We start from the raw sequence: 13,908 nt of genomic DNA, 5'->3' as shown, positions 1-13,908 counted from the left end.
CCAGTACCCGCTTCTCAGGTCACCTCGACTTTATGCTTTTATTTAGGTGATCCCAGAGGGAATAAAGATAAGTTGATTACACATGTAAAGACACACATACCTGCAGTCAGGTAAAATTATACATTGGAGGTATCTGAAAGAAAAAGTGGGGGCCAGAGATGCGGCTCAGCAGTTAAGAGCACACACACTGCTCTTACAAAAGACTGGGGTTTAATCCTCAGAACCCATTTCATCCAATGGCTCACACCTGCCATTAACTACAGCTCCAGGAGATTCGACGCCCCTGGGCTTCACAGGCACCTGCACTTAAATGCATAAACCCACGAACAGATACACGGGCATCCATTTACTTTAAAAAAAAATAAATCTTTTTGAAAGAAATGAAAATCACAGGAAACATTCCAGTTTCCTTTCACATTATCCCACAAGCAGACAGATTCTTAATCAGTTTTTTCAACTAAGCCAGAAGTGTCACTATTTTGAGTTTGTTCTTTCCAGAGCCATATTCTACAGTAGAAAATGAAGCACGAGTCCCGTCTAGAGGCTGTGTCTGCTTGAGAACCATTTATGCATTCGTGGAAATCAGGTGTCCAATCAGCATTCATGGGGAACTGTCAATGAATGGATCCGCTCCACATCTTCTGCAAGGCTAGCAAAATACTAAAAGCCATAGTCAAAGCAAGAGAAGGGGTAGCAAATATCCTCCAGCTCTTTGCTAACTCCTGCTGGGGAGGGAGGGAGCCACAGAGCCATGAGCGAGTGATGAAAATCTAGCAGGTAGAAGTGTGTCCATGAGATAAAGCAGCAAGGAGGCCATGTCCAAGGAGGACTTGTGGAGGGAAGCAAAACTTGAGTGGATTCAGAAATAGTGAGCCCAGAGGGACGTGGGAAAGGCAGTCCAGGCAGAGGGATGCAGGAAAGGCAGTCCAGACGAAGGGATGCGGGAAAGGCACCGAGCACAGCCCAGGCCCAGTGTGTGCAGGGATCCACTAAGAAATCATTTTCCATGGAGTTAACAGATCATATGCAGCCCATGAGTGGCTTCCAGCAAAGATGTAGCATTGTGGTATGGTTCGACCTGTTAAGGACTTGAGGGTGCTGGGTCTGTGTGGGCAAGCAGATTGGTTGGCAGGTTGTTAGAGGCATTTAGGGAGGCCGTCTTATTAGGGTTGAAGAGAAGATGGGACGGAAGAGTTGTGGAGCAAATTGACTCATTTATTCATATTCAGTGTGTGTGTGTGTGTGTGTGTGCGCGCACACACACACACCCTTATATATGATGCTTCTGCCCACAGTCTTTCAATTTTCATGGTGGCACTGAAGGGGTACACACCAGCAGAAACTATGCTTTGGATTGTAACTTTTCGCTTTTCCCAAGCTCGTCACACATGGTAAGGTCTCTCTTAGATGCTGGGCAGTGGCAATCGATACGACTCCCAGTAACCATGAAGTTCTGGGGGATGAGCACAACTGATTCTGTTCAGTAGATTGGGTTGCTAAGTTGTTCTGTTTGGGGAGTTACATGTAGCATGGTGGATTTCTTGGGTGACTCTGTTGTAAGTTATGGGCCATCTGTATTGGTGTGGTGGTTGCCAAGGAACAGCAAGTCTGAGGTCACGAGAACATCCAGGGGGTCTTAGGCTGGGTGGATTGTCCTGGTGCTGACAACGGAGCTAAAACCAAAATGCTAAAGAGCAGAAAGCTTGAAGAAGATGAGGCTGGTCTTTCCTGGATTGAGTTTGAAGTGTTTATGGATGGAGCAACTAGAGGATTTTTGTTGTTGTTGTTTTGGTTTTTCAAGACAGGGTTTTTTTCTGTGTAACAGTCCTAGCTGTCCTGGAACTAGCTCTGTAGACTAGGCTGAACTTGAACTCACAGAGATCCACCTGCTGCTGCCTGCCGAGAGCTGGGATTGAAGGTGTGCCCCACCACCACCACCCTGGTATCTAGAGGATTTAAAAAGCAGTTGTCCACAGAGGCTGGGGGTCTGCAGTGGTGCTGAGAATGTGGATTAGGGAGGGCATCGGCAGGTAGGCAGGAATGATACAACCCAAGGCTGGACACGATCAGCCAGTTTCCAATGTCGAGCAAGCAGTGGACCAAATGTGCACTAAAGAGAAGCCGGTGAGGGGCGGGTGCTGAGAAGAGAGCTCAGCTGGTAAAGGCCTCGCTGGGAAAACGTGAGGTCTTGAGATTGATACCTTGGTCTGTGAAAGTTGGGATGGTAAAACTCACCCACCAGTAACCAATTTCAGCACTGGGGAGGCAGAGACAGGAGGATCTCTGGGGCTTTCTGGTCGGCCAATTTGTCAAATCAGGGAGCTCCAGATTTGGTGAGAGACCCTGTCTCAAAGAATCAAGTAAAGGGCTATAGAAGACACTTGGCATCAACCTAAGACCTGCACACACCTGGATACCCCTCTATACACAGACATATACAATGCACAGGAGAGAAGTGGGACCCGCCCCCCCTGAAGAGAAGAAGGGTCATCAACAGTGTATTCAAAAATGAAGACTGGGTGCCTTTGAACCCAGCACTCGAGAGGTAGATGCAGGAGGGTCTCTATGAGTTCGAGGTCACCCTGATCTATGTAAAGAATTTCAGGCCAGGCAAGGATACTTAATGAGACCCTGTCTCAAAAAAAGGATACTTAATAAGACCCTGTCTCAAAAAAAATAATTAATTAAAAAAAAAAACAAGAACAATAAGAAAGGTTGGGACTACTGAGGGAAATCTGAGTACTGTAACCTGAGTACTTGGGAAACTGAGGCAGGATGGCTATTAATTAGAACCTATCATAAACATAGCAAATTGCAAGCCAACCTTGGCCGCTAAACAAAAAAGAAAGAAAAAGAAAGGAAGGAAGGAAAGAAAGGAAGGAAGGAAGGAAGAAAGGAAGAAGGAAAGAAAGAAAGAAAGAAAGAAAGAAAGAAAGAAAGAAAGAAAGAAAGAAAGAAAAGGAAATCCACAGCATGACATTCAGTTCAGTAGTAGAGAGCCTGCCTAGCATGCATAAAATCCTGGATTTGATATCAAACATTACTAACTAAACAATAAAGGGAAAAGGCCATGAAGATCTGCTAGACTTGGCAGTAGGGATGGCATGGGCATTACTGAGAGCAGGTTCAGTGGAACGAAAGGAAGGCATAGTGAAGAAGGTGAAGGAAGGAGGGTGATAGAGAGGCGGCTATGAGCCGCTATACCTGCAGAGATCCGGAAGAGGGGCGTTGCAGTCACTGGGACAGGGGGCAAGGCCAGGCTGAGAGTGGGGAGTCCTGCTTTTCCCACCACCGTCAGTGTCACAGGAGCCCAGAGGGAGGGGGCAGGCTGGGGTGAGGTTGGAGCGGAGCCTGGAAGGTGTGAGCATCCAGCAGAGGAAGTCATTGGATCTGGGAAGGAGGCGGTGAAGCCTGGCCAGGGCTTTTCCTATGAAGAGGATATGACCTGGACATTTGGAATTCTCAGAGGGACCTTTCTCTTCTCGGTCATGTTCTCATCTGAGGGGTGACGTGGGAGAAGTGAAATGGGCCCAAGTTTCCACTGCCACCTTGCAGTCGAGGGAGGTCCTGTTCTCTCGCAAGGACTAATGGAAATCCGGTTTATTTAAGGGCCCTGAACATTATTCATTCTGAAGTGCCACGCGGCCTACTGTGACTCCAGATACACTCGTGGGAATAAAAGGAAGTGGTCTCCTTGTGGGTGGCAGTCACAACTGACAAATATTTGAGGAGTGTCATAGAAACACGTGTGTATCTTCCTGGAATGTGGAAAATGGGTATGGTAGCTACCTACTTGGTGAAAACAAACAATATTCTTCCCAGCGTTCTATCTATGATGCAGAAACAGAGAAATAGTCAGAGTGAGATAAGGGGCTACACGGTAAATACTGTTAGAGCAAAAGCTGGGATCAGTGAATGGGGTCTCAGAAAATCTGGGGCTGCAGACAGCAGAAATTAATAGGGATTGATTGGATCCATTATTTTCTCTATTCTTGGGTCATTCTTTTTTAAAAAAAAAAAAAACAAGCAAACTTATTTCTGCCTAATAACATAGTTGGCCTAAATCAGTTAAATTGGTTTGTTTGCTTATTTTGAGACAGAGTCTCACATAGCTCAGTCTGACCTCAGATTCATGGTAAGCTGAGGTTGGCCCTGAACTTTATTTATTTTGTTTTGTTTTTTGAGACAGGGCTTCGCTAGCCTTGGTTGTCCTGAAACTTTTTCTGCAGACCAGACTGGCCTCAAACTCATAGAGATCCTCCTGCCTCTGCCTCCCGAGTGCTGAAATTAAAGGCAAGCACCACCACCACGGGGCCAACCCGGAACTCTTGATCTCTCTGCCTCCCCTGCTGAATGCTGGAATCACAGGGCACCACATTGGTTTGGGTTAGGTAGCCTCTACTCCTTGGCCAAGGAGCTGGACCCCCTAATCACGAGTTTTACCAGACCCACAGGGAAGCCCAGAGAACTAATTTTTCTCCCTAGATGAACTAGAAATTGTTTAAAGGGAAAGGGGCGGAGGAAAATGGAAAATCCTAGAGAGACAAAATTCGCATCTGCCGTCTACCTCTGCTTCTGTTTCTACAGTCACCTCTGAGACACATACCGATCTGTGTTTGGCTTCCAGTGTAGAACCGGAACCTCAAAGTCACCAGTGACTTTTGTATGAGGTGATTAAGATGCCATACTGCAGGGTCAGCGCTTAAGGCTCATCCTGGTGACGTTCAGTTCATGGCCAGTGACGTAAAAATATGCTGTGGTTGTGGTCAGCTGAGATCCCCTGCTGAGACTTTTACTGCAGCAATTTGGGGCACAGTTCCAGCCAAGTCTTAGTTACAAAGGTTGATTAACAGTAATGAATTAAGTCTTGCTTCCCTCCCCCTCTTCTGCTGAGCCACTGTTAGGGCTCTGAGTTCTCACTATCTTCAGCCCCAAATCTTGGAAAATTTCTAAGCATTCACTCAAAATTCGGCAATGTATGTGTCCTGTATCAATTGGTATGTCAGGACCAGCCGATTTGTCCGCATGTCTCTGAGAACTGAGGAAAGAAATAGACAAAAGGCAGGAGATAGAATCTTCTAGTGAATACAGCAACCACCCCAAGTTTATTACTCACAGCCCTTATATACCCCGACCAAAAGGGGAGGGCAAAAGACTTCCTTACCAATGATACAAGGAACAAGCAAGCCTAATTACCTCCTTATATCACAAAAAACACCTAGTAACCATGCCCTAAGTCAAATGTCCTGCTGTCTGGCCTTTGAGGAGTAAGACACCCAGTAGCCACACCTTTGGTCAAACATACTGTCGTTCATCCTTGAGCCTTGAGGAGCAAGGATAGGTTTGAATTCTCTGACCTTTAGCCAAGAGAGAATGGATTCAAGACTGTGGGCTCCCATATTGGAATAAGATGTAGATCTGCATGACAGTCAGCTACAAAGACAGTGGCTTAAACATGAGGTTTATTTTTCCCTCCTGTGGACACATAGCCACGAGACATGTGGTGGTGGTCTCTGGGAGTTAGTCAGGGACCCATGTCACCTCTCTTAACTGTCAAGGGGACCCTTGTCCTATGTGTTGAAAATGGTACTTAAAGCTTTACCTCCCATGATGCATTTCAGGCAGAAGGGTAAAGGAAGGCTAAAGAAGCAAGGACTGAGGAAGGTTCTAGAAGCTACCCTATGATACTTTTGCTTACTTCCCTTTGGTCAGAACAGGCTACATGTGGCTACAAAGAATGCTGAACAATGTAGGTGTCTTAGTTAGGGTTTCTCTTGCTGCAATGAAACACCATATCCAAAAGTAAGTTGGGGAGGAAAGGGTTTATTTGGCTTACACTTCCATATTGTTGTTTACCATTGAAGGAAGTCAGGACAGGAACTCAAGCAGGGCAAGAACTTGAAGGCAGGATGATGCAGAGGCCATAGAGAGGTGCTGTTTCTTGGCTTGTCCCCATGGCTTGCTCAGCCTGCTTTCTGACAGGACCCAGGACCACCAAACCAGGGATGGCATCACATACAACGGGCTGGGCCCTCCGCCGTAAATAACCAATTAAGAAATTCTCACTCAAGTTTCCCACCATTCGGATAACTCTATCTTGTGTGTCAAGTTGACATGACTGTCAGGCACAGTGGGCTTTATCCTGTGTGGCTGTACACCCTGCTCAGCCCTGGGGATTGAGTTGCCGTGAAGCAGCGAAGAATGGGAACTTAGCAACTGACACTCTTCCTTTGCAGTTTTTACTCATGCTGGACACAGAAGAATGGAGGGGTGGGAGGCAGAGGGGGGGGCGGCCTGCTCCTCTAAGCAGCTCTTCCTGTGGCTCTCTTTTGGCAGGCTGGGCAGGCAGGCACCTCACTTGACTGCTCAGCTGTGAAGCTGCAGTTCGGTAGAAGGGTGAATTTAGCTAGCCCGGCAACATCAGCTTTCATTGCGTAAGAGCCTGTTGAGAATCACACTCGTGTCAACTGAGCAGCAGTGTGGAGCACGTCTGTATGTCCCTCAGGAGTGGGAAAGATTGGAAAGGCTCCATCTGCTGTCAAGATTATACTGGGCTACAGCCCCGTGGGAGAGTCCTTGCTCGCTCCAGAATATACTTAGGCTTCTGGAGATTTCACAGCAGAAAAAAATAATGCCACCTTGAAACTTGCAGATAAATGGATGGATCTAGAAAACATCGTATTGAGTGAGGTAACCCAGAGCCAGAAAGTCAAATATCATATGTACTTACTCATAAGTGACTTTTACACATAAAGCAAAGAAAACCAGCCTACAATTCACAATCTCAGAGAACCTAGACAACAATGAGGACCCTAAGAGAGACCTACATGGATCTAATCTACATGGGAAGTAGAAAAAGACAAGATCTCCTGAGTAAATGGGGACCATGGGAGAGGGCTGAAGGAGAGGGGAGAGAAAGGGAGGGGAGCAGAGAAAATGTATAGCTCAATAAAATTAATTTAAAAATTAAAAAAAAACCCACATTCTTAAGATAGCTGAAACAAAAGAGTCAGGCTAGCTATTTCTATAGCATGCTGCAGGAATTAAGTGAGAACCTTAAGAACTACATCAACCCCTTTGAAGGGTAGCCCACCATGGTCAAACATCTTCCAGAAGGATCCATTTTTTTTTTATGTTGTTGTTCGAGACAGGGTTTCTCTGTATAGCTTTGCAGTCTGTCCTAGAACTGGCTGACCTCGAACTCACAGAGATCTGCCTGCCTCTAGCTCCCAATTATTGGGATTAAAGGTGTGCATCACCACCACCCAGCCAAAGGATTCATCTTTTAAAAATTTCACTACCTTAGCATTGCCGCAGCGAGGGCCAGGCACGTTCACTGCTGGGGAGAGCACACTATCCAAAGCATGTCAAGTAAACCAAGAGGCAGAGTAGAATCATAAGGTGGGCTGCAGCAGAAAAAATAGAAAAATAGCATGAACTTCAAAGATGGAGGCAGAGGTCCATGAGTCAAGAGCTGCAGATGGCCGGAGGGGGAGGGAAAGGAGGAAAGGGATGCTCCCCGAGAGCCTCTAGAAAGGAAGGGAACTCTGACATTCTGATGTTTGCCTGATGTCCCCCCATGTCAGGCGACTGACCTGTGGCTATGGAAGCTACTGTGTATTGAAAGTCACTGAGCTGGTAGTGGGTGTCAGGGCAGTAACGGGCAACTGCTGTGACACTCCCCACTGTGAGATACCCTGTAAGAGAAAGAGGAAAGCAAGGTGTGTGCCACTGAGGGCAACACTTCGGCTCTTACAGAGCTTTTCCAGAAGTTCTCTGCCCCTAACACACACACACACACACACACACACACACACACACACACACACGCACACATACATACACACACGCATATATACACACACACACATACACATGCACACTTTTGTGCCTATGTTGTCCACACAAACTGCCCCATGGCTGCTGTTAGGTCTGTGAAAGCTGTGGTATGTACACTTTATCTGGGCTTATTGCTCTCCCCAACAACGTAGTCTTTAGTGAAGGAAGAAAGAATGATGCCGGGCAGACAACTTGGGGTTTTACCCCACACAGCCTCAACACATTGCTCTTTACGTTGCCCTTCCTGGTCTTTAGTGTGTGTCTGTGTAGGTAAATCGCATTGCTTCACTGAGAGCATCCACGAGCAGACTCTGTGCTTGATTTATCTTCCTGTCCCTGGTGCTCAGCACATTGCCTGGTACAGAGAGAGTATTTGCATAAAGCTAGAGAGACGACTGCATGAAAGAATTTAAACAAGCGATGATAGATGTGCTATGCAGAGTCAGAGGTCCTCCATGCTCTTCCGGGAGGATGCTGGGGGCAGTGATACATTTTACAAGCCCCTTTAGCCGTGATCCAAACCATCTCCTGCGTTAGCTCTCCGGGGCTGCCCTGTGTTCTTACAGTAAGTACTCTGTGCTCAGAAGGAACCGAGACGGCTGGTCGAACGTGTTGCGTACCTGTCGCAGCCTGTGGAGCCTTGATTAACCTTGCGTATAAATTACATTTCTGCCCATTTGTTATTTTTAGCACAGCCATAGCTGCTCGGCACCTGGAAACCGAGTTAGGTTTCCGTTGTGAAACTACAAAGCAGCAGCACGCTCAATCCCAAGACACTGTATCTTGCCATCTTCCCGAGTCCTGAGACTCAGGTTTGTAGGAGCGAGGTAGGGGGACTTAGAACCTGGCCCAAAGCCACAGGTATTTTGCAATGAAACTCAGCTTCTCAGACCTGGCTTACTTAGGCTGACATAGGCTCCCATTCCCTCTCGTCATTACATTTGGGGTAAAACTCGGTTGGTATCACCAAGGTTTAGTTTCGCTGTTTCCCTCTCTCTCTCTTTCTTCTCAGTTACACAGCACGGTATCACGACCCAAATCTTTAGCATCTGAACCATACAGCTGAACTCTCTGAAACCGAAAGAGCAGGGGCAAGCTGTGGAGATGCAAGTCAGGCTGTGGTCACCAGGTCGCAGAGAAGTCTCAACTGCCTGGGGCTGCTGACCTGGATGGAAGCTCCCTAGGGACATCCCTTCCCCCCACCCCCGTACTTTTATTTAACACAATTTTGGTTTGTTTTATGATCCCTTGAAGTATCTGCTTCTACTTGGGTTTGTAGGTACTATTAGAGAACACTATTTTAACTCCTTGAATTGATGCCAAGAAGCTGAGGTCCTATTTATTTCACCTCCTGTGAGAGACTGTCTTCTCAGCATGGGTTCTCAGGAGCATCTAAATCAGGCAATCAAATTAGATAAGTAATATGTAATTTTCTTATTATGTTATTATTTATTTGCTGTGTGTGTGTGTGTTGAGGAGTAGGAACATGTGTCTCACAATGGATACACAAAAGTCAGAGGACAAGTCAGGCAACGGTGGCGCATGCCTTTAATCCCAGCACTCGGGAAGCAGAGGCAGGTGGATCTCTGTGAGTTTGAGGCCAGCCTGGTCTACAAGAGCTAGTTCCAGGACAGGCTCTGAAGCTACAGAGAAACCCTGTCTCAAAAAACCAGAAAAGAAAGAAAGAAAGAAAGAAAGAAAGAAAGAGATTCAGTGGACAACTTGCAAAAGTCAGTTCTCTCCTACTGTGTGGATCCCAGGGACTGAACTCAGGTTGCAAACTTGGAGGCAAGCACCCTTACACATTGAGCAGTCTGGCTGGGGAGCAAAGCCAGGATTCTGAGTATGCCAGGCAAACAGTCTGACACTGAACTGTGTGCTCAACCACACTAGATTTTAAGTGGAGCAGATACTGAAACTTAGAACAACAAAATTAAAATAATCTATAACCCTGCTACCCAGTGACTGATATTTCCCCTTTTTCTTTTCAGTCTTAATTGTCATTAAAGGGTAACCTACTTACAATTCAGATTTGGGGGGAGCAGGAAGATAACTTAAGTTCTTTGTAATCTTTCAACCTTAGGTGGTATTCGATAAATAAATATATCCCTAAAGTGTAAATGCATATATGTCAAATATAATTGCGATATACATTATCGAGGTATATTAGAATATAAATAAGATTTTATGCACACTCATATTTGACCCGTCTCAATTGTTACTACAGTAGTGCAATGTAACAAACTCCACCCACCTGTAATCCCGGCACTCAGAGGAGAATTATAAACTCAAGGCCAGCCAGCTACAGTAGCAAGACCCTATCAAAACAAAAGAAAAGACGGGGATGAGGTGCAAGGCTTTAATCCCAGTACTTGAGAAGTCGAAGCAGAGGCAGACAGAAAAGCAATGGTGGGCAGATGTCTGTGAGTAGAGGCTGGAAAGGCCTCCATTCGGAGTTCCGGCAAGGGCTGCATGAAAAGACTGCCTCACACTCACTATCTGAAGCTTGAAGTTGTTTATTCTGACTCTTTAGCAAGCTGGGCTCTGCTAAGTGGCTCTGGGTTACAGGCTTTTCTACCATGAACAAAACTCAGATCTGTTCTGAGAACAAGGTTATCTAGTCGTCTCTTGGCTCTAGCCAAGAGGTACAAGGAGCCAAGCACAAGCAAACCTACCCAAGCCTCTGTTTGTACTTTTGTCTTGTTTGTGCTAATGTCGTTAGCCAACACACCTCACATGGCTAAACCCAGAGTCAAGGGGAAGGAAAGCAAGTTAGTGGCTAAGAGCAATGTTAGTGGTGCAGGGAAGTAGTTGTTCTTCCTGGGGAGGCAAAGATGAGAGGGAGGGACACACACACACACACACACATTTGTATGCATGTGCTTGTGCGTGGGTATGTGCGTGTGTAAGTGCAATGTCCATGGAGTCCAGAAGAGGGCAACAAATCCCCTGAAGTTAGAGTTACAGGCAGTTGTGAATCACCTGACGTGGGAGCTGGTACTCGAACTCAGGTCCTCTGAAAGAGCAGCAAATGCTCTTAGCCACTGAGCTATCTCTGCTGTTCCCAAAGTAGGGGCTATTTTAAAGGCTAATATCTGAGGTGTCTGCTGAGATCCTCTCATTTGAGATTTAGGTGAAACCTCAGAACTCACCTGGCCACTAGTTCCATGCACTCTGTCTAAGAGATCTCTGACCCGGAAATTGCATTGCTGCAGTTTGAAGGTCACTCAGCTGTCCCTTGTGTTGCTCCATGTTTTTTATTTATTCCTCCCTAGAATATTTCACAGAGATGTATGCAGAAGATTTTGCTGAACATTTGGGGCAGCAAATGAGTTTTACATCTGCATTCAAAGCTCTGCATCATTCAGCCCCTCTCATTTGGACTCCATGTGAATTTAGCTCACACTCAGCCTCCCTACCCAGTGCTTGCTGCAGAATTTTCTCTGGTCTCAGGAGTTCTGATCAGCTCATCTCAGCTTTTGTGCAGCCTGGTTCAGCTTTCATATTCATTCATGGGATATCTGTACATTGAGAATGTGTGCCCCTCCTCACCTTGATAAATGTTTGATTCAGGTGGGGAAATTAATAATGCCTGTTGCTATTTGGGAGCCAGATCATTCTCCTCTGCAGGGACTGTTGGTGCATTGTAAGGTGTTTGTTAGCATCTCCAGCCTCCAGTTACTAGATGTCAGTAACGCCAGTGCTTGTGCCCTGGAGTTATAAACAACCAGAACAGAGATGTTGCAGCCTTCTTCCAGGAGGAAAAAAATATCTCATTAGAAAATTGCTGCTAACTCAGGTGGTGGTGGTGCATGCCTTTAATCCCAGCACTCGGGAAGCAGAGACAGGTGGATCTCTGTGAGTGTGAGGTCAGCCTGTTCTACAAAGCAAGTTCCAGGTCAGTCAGGGCTACACAGAGAAACCCTGTCTCAAAAAATAAAAAAAAAAGGAGGGAAAGGAAGAGAGGAAGGATGAGTGAATGACCAATGGATAAATGAATGAATGAACTAAAAATTCAAACCAAAGCATTCAAGAGGGCCAGAAGTGTAGAGTCTTTTAGACAGAAGGTTTCTATCTCTGCATAACACACCATGACCTGGTTGCAATACGACATTGGCCCACTATTCCAATACATGCAGTGTTTTTGAACAAGGATTATGTGAGACTGTAGAACCAATGTAGTAAGAGCTAGGACAGTGATTGGGAGTGGGGGGCGCGGGTGTTGGACCTCCTGGCTTGCATTCTTGTGTCAAAGCTCTGAAATAGTTACTGAACCACACAAGTCTTTGATGATCTCATCTCTAAAATGAAGTTCTCTACTCATAAAAGTTATTGAGAAGGTTATATGAAATAACCCATATGTATTGGTAAGGGTTCTCTAGAGTAACAGAACTTATATTTTCATTTATAGATAAAGGGAATCTATTGGAATGGCTTATAGGTTGCAGTCTAGCTAATCAGTGGTTGGCTGTAAATGGAAAGTCCAAGAATCCAGTAGTTGCTTAGTCCACCAAGCTAGAGATCTCAACTGGAGTTCCGAAGAAGTAGGCTCTAACACCAGTGAAGGAACGGATGTGCTAGCAAGGAAAAGTAGGCAAAGATCAAAAGCTTCCTTCTTCTGTGTCCTTATATAGACTTCCAGAAGAAGGTATGGTGCAGACTAAGGGTGTGTCTTCCCTGCACAAGATCCAAATCAAAGGTGTGTGTCTTCCTGCCTCAAACGTCCAGACTAGAAATGGATTCACCCACTTTAAACCAAACAAAAGATCTCTCCCAGGGGTGCCCTCCATTCCTGGCTTGCAGTTCATCCCAGATGTAGTCAAGTTGACAACCGAGAATAACCATCACACCATGTGAATTAGTTCTTGGAACAGGGAACAAGGACTCATCATCATTCCTGTCGTTATATTGGGAGAATACGAATGATGAGCTTTACCCACAAGCATAGCCATAGCTGCTCTTCTGGAATAGTCTCAGAGTCTCGTAGCAATACTAAAAGTTCCCGTCTTGAAACTATACAGAATAGTTGTATCACCTAAGAAACTGTCCAGAAACTTGGGGGCAGTTGCGTCTGTCCCATCCATTGTGTCTGGTTTGGGCTGTAGAGGTCCAAGAGGGAGAGACAGTAACTACAAGGTTCTGGTCACCAACCACTTCATAGCAGTATATTTCCTTTGAGGAACACTAGCCTTTTGCCCTTTGGCCTTTTGCCCTTTGGCCATCTAAAGAAAAGAGGCATTCTTCTGAAATCCGAAATGGCTAGGAGACTCTGAAGCTTTTTCCTTCCAATTGTATGCCCAGAGCTGTGTGAACCCAGTCTACCTCTAAATAAGAAATTTACACATCACCGGGGCAATGAACAGACACCAAACATGTTGTAGAGTGGTGACCATGAAGCAATGGAGGCATGCCTGGGTTATTTCTCTTGTCAATGTCTTCCTGGCAACAGAGCTACAGGATACTCCGTAATGGAAAAACCTTGGCCTGGTTTTTCAGGGTAGTGAGCTGTGGGAGGCACAGGTTGCTCAGCAGGAAGGTGGCTGCTTCCTTGCCACTGGACGGCAGGACAGTAAAGCATCTTGTCCTCTGTTTGTGTCTTCCAGGCTGGAGCAGGAAATACAAGCGCTCGAAAGTGAAGAGTCCCAGATATCTGCCAAAGAGCAGCTCATCCTCGAGAAACTGAAGGAGACAGAGAAATCCTTCCAGGACTTGCAGAAGGTGAGGAAAGAAAAGCAGTGTTTCTCTAGATCACAGGGGTGGAGGGGCCAGGCCCCTAGAGAAGCAGATACAACAGTGCTTCTCAGCCTTCTTAATGCTACGACCCTTTAATACAGTTCCTCATGGTGTGGCGACCCTCCAGCCATAAAATCATTTCGTTGCTATTCATAATTGTAGTTTTGCTACTGTTATGAATTGTAATATAAATATCTGATATGCAATATATCTGATATGTGACCCCCCCCCAAAAGGGTTCACAGCCCACAGATTGAGAACCACTGGGCCTGAGAAATCTGAACCCTACCCTGAAAAGAGCACAGAAGTGGCATGAGCCAAGTTCATCCCAGAAAC

At 46.0% G+C, this 13,908-nt stretch overlaps 1 protein-coding gene across 4 annotated transcripts in view; it reads left to right on the top strand.

Moving 5' to 3' along the window:
* Palm2akap2 (PALM2 and AKAP2 fusion) overlaps positions 1-13,908 on the top strand; it is a 409,045-nt gene that overhangs the window by 211,019 nt on the left and 184,118 nt on the right. For all 4 annotated transcript variants that reach the window (XM_075967151.1, XM_075967150.1, XM_075967149.1 and 1 more), the window contains one exon: positions 13,443-13,557. In XM_075967151.1, the coding sequence (XP_075823266.1) occupies positions 13,443-13,557 (115 nt within the window). The remainder of the gene's footprint in view (positions 1-13,442; positions 13,558-13,908) is intronic.

This window comes from Microtus pennsylvanicus, chromosome 3 (genome assembly GCF_037038515.1).
Source record: "Microtus pennsylvanicus isolate mMicPen1 chromosome 3, mMicPen1.hap1, whole genome shotgun sequence".
Classification (NCBI taxonomy): domain Eukaryota; kingdom Metazoa; phylum Chordata; class Mammalia; order Rodentia; family Cricetidae; genus Microtus; species Microtus pennsylvanicus.
This window is presented reverse-complemented; position numbering and strand designations above follow the sequence as displayed.